Here is a 4,299-nt window from a genome sequence, read left to right on the forward strand (position 1 = left end):
CACTCCCGCCGCCATCTTGGCTGTGGGCAGAGCCGCGCCGGCGGGAGGCGCGACCACTCCCGCCGCCATCTTGGCTGTGGGCAGAGCCGCGCCGGGGCAGGCAGGCGGGGCCGACTCTGCGCTGCGAAACCGCGTGGACTTCGCTTTTCTACTTAAACTGCATGTCAGGAATGGGGTAGGGACAGAGGAGTGTGTCATGCGACCCACGAGAGCGAGGGAGGAAGTGTCCTCCGACGGATTTTAGTGTTGCAGCCTGTTTACTTGCAGCCTGTGTTTCTCTGGCTGAACAACCAGCAGCCTCCACAAATGCGATGAGCAACCGTCACCGCTTAGGTTTCTAACTCAGTTAAAGAGCTCAGTTTATTGCAGAAGACTAAATATGAAAGACTTCATGACAGAATATCAGCAGTAGGGATGGGTGGGAAGTAACAGTGATTATGAACTACTCCTTAATTAGGAGATGAGGATGTGACGATCTGCAGAGACTGCCTTCCTGCCACTGCCAGCGCCCGGCAGTGCCAAATGCGGGACCCTTGCTGCTGAGAGGAAGAGGACATCTAATTCGCGGAGGCCTACAGAGGTACTGAGCAGCAGCTAAAGGTATAAACAGAAGGTTTGTGACAGGGAGCAAAACAGTCATGAGTTGCAGATGAGGAGAGTCCTTCTCCCCACCCTGTTGGTGTTCGGTAATGGTGTCATCTGCCCCCCCCACCTATTCAAACAAAAGTGATTTCCCTGCCATAGCTAAACTTATCTGGACAGTGATACAAGTGCTAAAACAGAGAAACATTGCAATAAGCAAGAGAGAACTCATTCTTCTGATAAGGCTTTCCCTGGTCTTTTTGTTCTGATTTTACTTTTTGTAAGGAGAGGAGGGAAGATGGTAAATGATTTGTTAGAGGCAGCCAGCCATTCCAGGCTTCTTTTCAAGTGCTCTGCCCTCAGCTAGCTTGGAGGTGGAGCAAGCCTGAGTCACCCAGAGGAAGGAGCTTGGCCAGAGACCACACAACCCSTGTGCTTTGTGTAAGCCAGAGCCATGGGTGGTTTTGTGATGGTCTGGGATCACCTACTGGCCGCCTCCTGCCTCAGGCTAAGCAAATTCAGTGAGGAGACTTCTTCTGGCCACTTGATCGCTCTTCCCAGAAGGCAAGCGCACTGGCAGCGTGGGAAGCAGAACCCGGGCAGTGACAGCTGGAGCTGTGGCATGTGTGGCAGGTGCAGTCCCAGGAGTCTCGCTTTGTGCRCGCACACAGAYGTCCCTCAGGCTGCCCTGTGCGGCCTGCTCTGGCACTGCTGGGTCCARGTCCGTGCTGCATCCACCCCCCGGAGACACATTTCCAGATCTGTTGGTGTGGACAGACACTCTTGCTGCTCTGTGACTACCAGCCCCCRTAGAGCTTGACATCCCATAAAAGAGCTCCCCTGCCAGGGAGGAGAGGGCCCTAASCATTTTGCACCAGGGAACCCTTCCRCAGCCTCCTGAGGGCTGAAGAGGCCCAGCTCAGTCCTGCCCCGAGAAGGAACACGCAAGACAGGAGTTTCAGTGAACTACAATACACCACTGTGTTTATTAACTCCAGATCAGTGCGATAAGCACAAAGCTGCATACACGGGATATCTCCCCACACTCTAAGCTTGTTCCTTCAGCTTCTTCAGCAGCTCCCTCAGCTGCTCAATCTGGGCAGTCACGCTGCTCTTGGCAGTGCCTCCCGCGGCCGTGTACTGCTCCACGCTGTTGACGAAGCTGAAGACCTGGGACACGTCGCTGCCAAACAGGGGGCTGGGGAGGCAAAGAGAAGAGGAGTGAGTAGAGAGCGATGGGTGCCGTTTGCTGGCTTCAGCTGCTCACTGCCTGCAGGGAGGGAGAGGGAGAGGAGCCTGAGCCTTCTTCCCAGGGGAAGGGCCTTGTGTGGTCCTGGTTCCGCACTGCTAGTGCCTGGCAGCGGGAGCTGGTGMCAGAGCAGAGGATTTGCTTYAGGCAAAGCAATGAAAYAAGGAGCTGGACTCCTCTGGAGGGCTGGTGCCRCAGGTTAAGGCATGAGTCTCTTCCAGTCCTCCCYCCCCAACACCCACTACTTGCTGCCCCTGCCCTACTTGCTCTGAGTGGTASTGGTGTTGTCTCCTTGTCAACTCCTGATATTCAGGCATGGAGGATTCTGCCCTGCCCAAGCTGTTCCCTGAAGGGCACCACAAGGGAGCCCTTAGTGAGGCARGTTGATACCTACCTTTTGAAGGGAGTTAAGACAAATAATAATAATACAGACCTGATGCTCTTCAGGTCTTCCAGGCTGAGATTATTGATGGTGATGCCCTTAGTCTCAGCAAGGTGGATAGCCTTCCCAGAGGCAACATGGGCTTGTCTGAATGGCAACTGCAACAAGAAACAAAGGCAACAGTCAATGACCAGGCAGCTGGATTGCAGACTCAGACGCAGAGATGGATGTGCTGTCTTTTTTTGCTTGGTTGCTTTGTTTGCTTTTGAGTTAAGGCAATGTAGTCTGACTCCGGGTTTTCTGGGGTGTCAAAAGGGGAGGCATTAAGAGGTAGAACTCCACCTGTAAATTACTATCAAGTCCACCCGGCAGCAGTTCCACTACTTGGGATACATGTAAAGAATGGGTTTCCAGCTCTCGTGTTTGTTCACCCAGACTGATCCTCACCTGGGGACAGAACAGAAGGCCTCATCTCAGGCCCTCGCTGAGCACTGTTGTGGGTCTACAGAAATCACAGCTCAGAGTCTCCCTCTGATACTCACTCCTTTACGAACCAAGTAGAGAGCCAGGTCAGTGGACAGCATTTCAGGGGTCAAAGCTTTCTCCATATTCTCCTTGTTGATCTGCAGAGAGGAGGGTCACAGAGAGGCATCACTATCAGCTCCTGCTTGGGGACACACTGGCTGTAACAGTGAGGACATTTCATCTAGGAGGGACCTGGCTCTGCAAGGCCCTCTGCCCCACGTGACCTCAGAGCATGGTGGATCTGAGCAGCTGGCAAAGGGGCTGCAGTGAGCCCCTAGATGAGTGCAAGATGGTGGAATTTTCATTTTAGGGCCAGGCTAGGGCTCACTTTCCTGTGTCAGTCCATCCTTGTGGATGCGAGCAGGAGCAGAGTGTGCTCAGCAATGAGAGGTCAAGGCTTACCTGGAGGGTCGAAATGACTCCAGTGGCAATCTGGAGCACAGCAGTCAGGGTATCCACCACATCAAAGACAGCCTCCTTGTCCTCCTGTGCAATAACATGGATGGAGTTGCAGTAAGTCAACCTGAAGCAGCCAAAACGCCCAGCAGCCTGAGCAGCATGGCCAGCAGGGCAGGCACTGACATCTGAGGGGCTCCCCTGAGGGCTGCAGGGTGAACTGGGGCGTGCAGTGCAACCTGCTCCCCCTTTTTAGWGTCCTGCACCCCAGCAGGCCCTGCGCATGGAAAGCTAAGGCAAGAACTAAGGCTTGCAGATCAGAAGACAGTTGTGTCATTTCAGAGAAATGGAGCAAGAGCAAATATTTGTTTTACCTGCAGATCCTTGTTGTAGGTGCTTGGAAGTCCTTTGAGAATCATGAGAACAGAGGCACACTGTGGGGAAGAACAGGTAAAGCACTTAGCTGTAGGAAGAGATGCATGTTGCCCTAGCAGAGATYCAGAGSCAAGACAGGACACATTTCTTTACACAGAGCCTTGAAGAAAAACTCCTCAAAGTAGGACATTCTCTCCCATTTAGAGCTTTACTAACCCCTCTCTGGGCAGTCCCCCCATTCTACTTCTTTCTTTAGTAGACTCACCCGTCCAAAGACTCGTCCAGCTTTGCCACGGATCAGTTCCAGACTATCCGGGTTCTTCTTCTGAGGCATCAGRCTGCTCCCAGTGCTAAAAACAAATGTATTTGGAGTTTTATGGTGAGCAAGGCATCCTGCCACCTGCAGGGATCACGCGAAGAAAGGCCATGCAATGGGCCCAGCCCACTACGGGCAAAATGTGGGTCTTTCTGAACTAGACACTGGTCTGGGGTGTAGAACAGCAATATGCTGAGTTTCTCGTATTTCCCAGAGCTGAGCCTTCATTTTTAGAGTCTTGTGTGGAGGGTTTGGTTGTGGCACCCGGAAGAACAGGAAGGGTGTTGGGTTTGCAAATCATGAGTATTCAAGGAAAGGCTTTGGCAGGAATTCCCAGCAGAGGAGGAAGTTCTCTCTGCTTACTGTGGTAYAGCCYGATTCTCCAGCAATTGCTGGGGGAGATTTCAGCAAGTTACTGGAATCAGTAAAAATCAGTCATTGAAGAGGAATGGCGACCTTTAAGGATACCTTTAC

The 4,299-nt window shown here is 52.7% G+C and overlaps 1 protein-coding gene across 1 annotated transcript; it reads right to left on the reverse strand.

The window, feature by feature from the left end:
* Window positions 1-1,538: 1,538 nt before the first annotated feature.
* Window positions 1,539-3,855, reverse strand: LOC146600977 (argininosuccinate lyase). The gene is made up of 6 exons (XM_085314618.1): window positions 3,775-3,855; window positions 3,509-3,568; window positions 3,141-3,224; window positions 2,756-2,836; window positions 2,265-2,371; window positions 1,539-1,780 (listed from the first exon to the last, which is right to left on the reverse strand). Exons 1-6 carry the CDS (start codon window positions 3,841-3,843, stop codon window positions 1,630-1,632), a joined length of 552 nt encoding a protein of 183 aa, XP_085170744.1. The 5' UTR covers window positions 3,844-3,855; the 3' UTR covers window positions 1,539-1,629.
* Between the last annotated feature and the right edge of the window lie 444 nt (window positions 3,856-4,299).

Source organism: Rhea americana, unplaced genomic scaffold (genome assembly GCF_003343005.1).
Source record: "Rhea americana isolate MKP2758 unplaced genomic scaffold, rheAme1 scaffold_111, whole genome shotgun sequence".
Taxonomy (NCBI): domain Eukaryota; kingdom Metazoa; phylum Chordata; class Aves; order Rheiformes; family Rheidae; genus Rhea; species Rhea americana.

What these genes read in the sequence shown, in the direction of transcription:
- LOC146600977 (XM_085314618.1), bottom strand. Translation starts at nt 3,843, where the DNA reads ATGCCTCAGAAGAAGAACCCGGATAGTCTGGAACTGATCCGTGGCAAA. An exon ending in TCTACTTGGTTCGTAAAGGA is followed by an intron (nt 2,372 to 2,755) that starts GTGAGTATCAGA and finishes TTCTTGTTGCAG; the next exon opens with TTGCCATTCAGACAAGCCCA. An exon ending in GAAGACCTGAAGAGCATCAG is followed by an intron (nt 1,781 to 2,264) that starts GTCTGTATTATT and finishes TTGCCTCCCCAG; the next exon opens with CCCCCTGTTTGGCAGCGACG.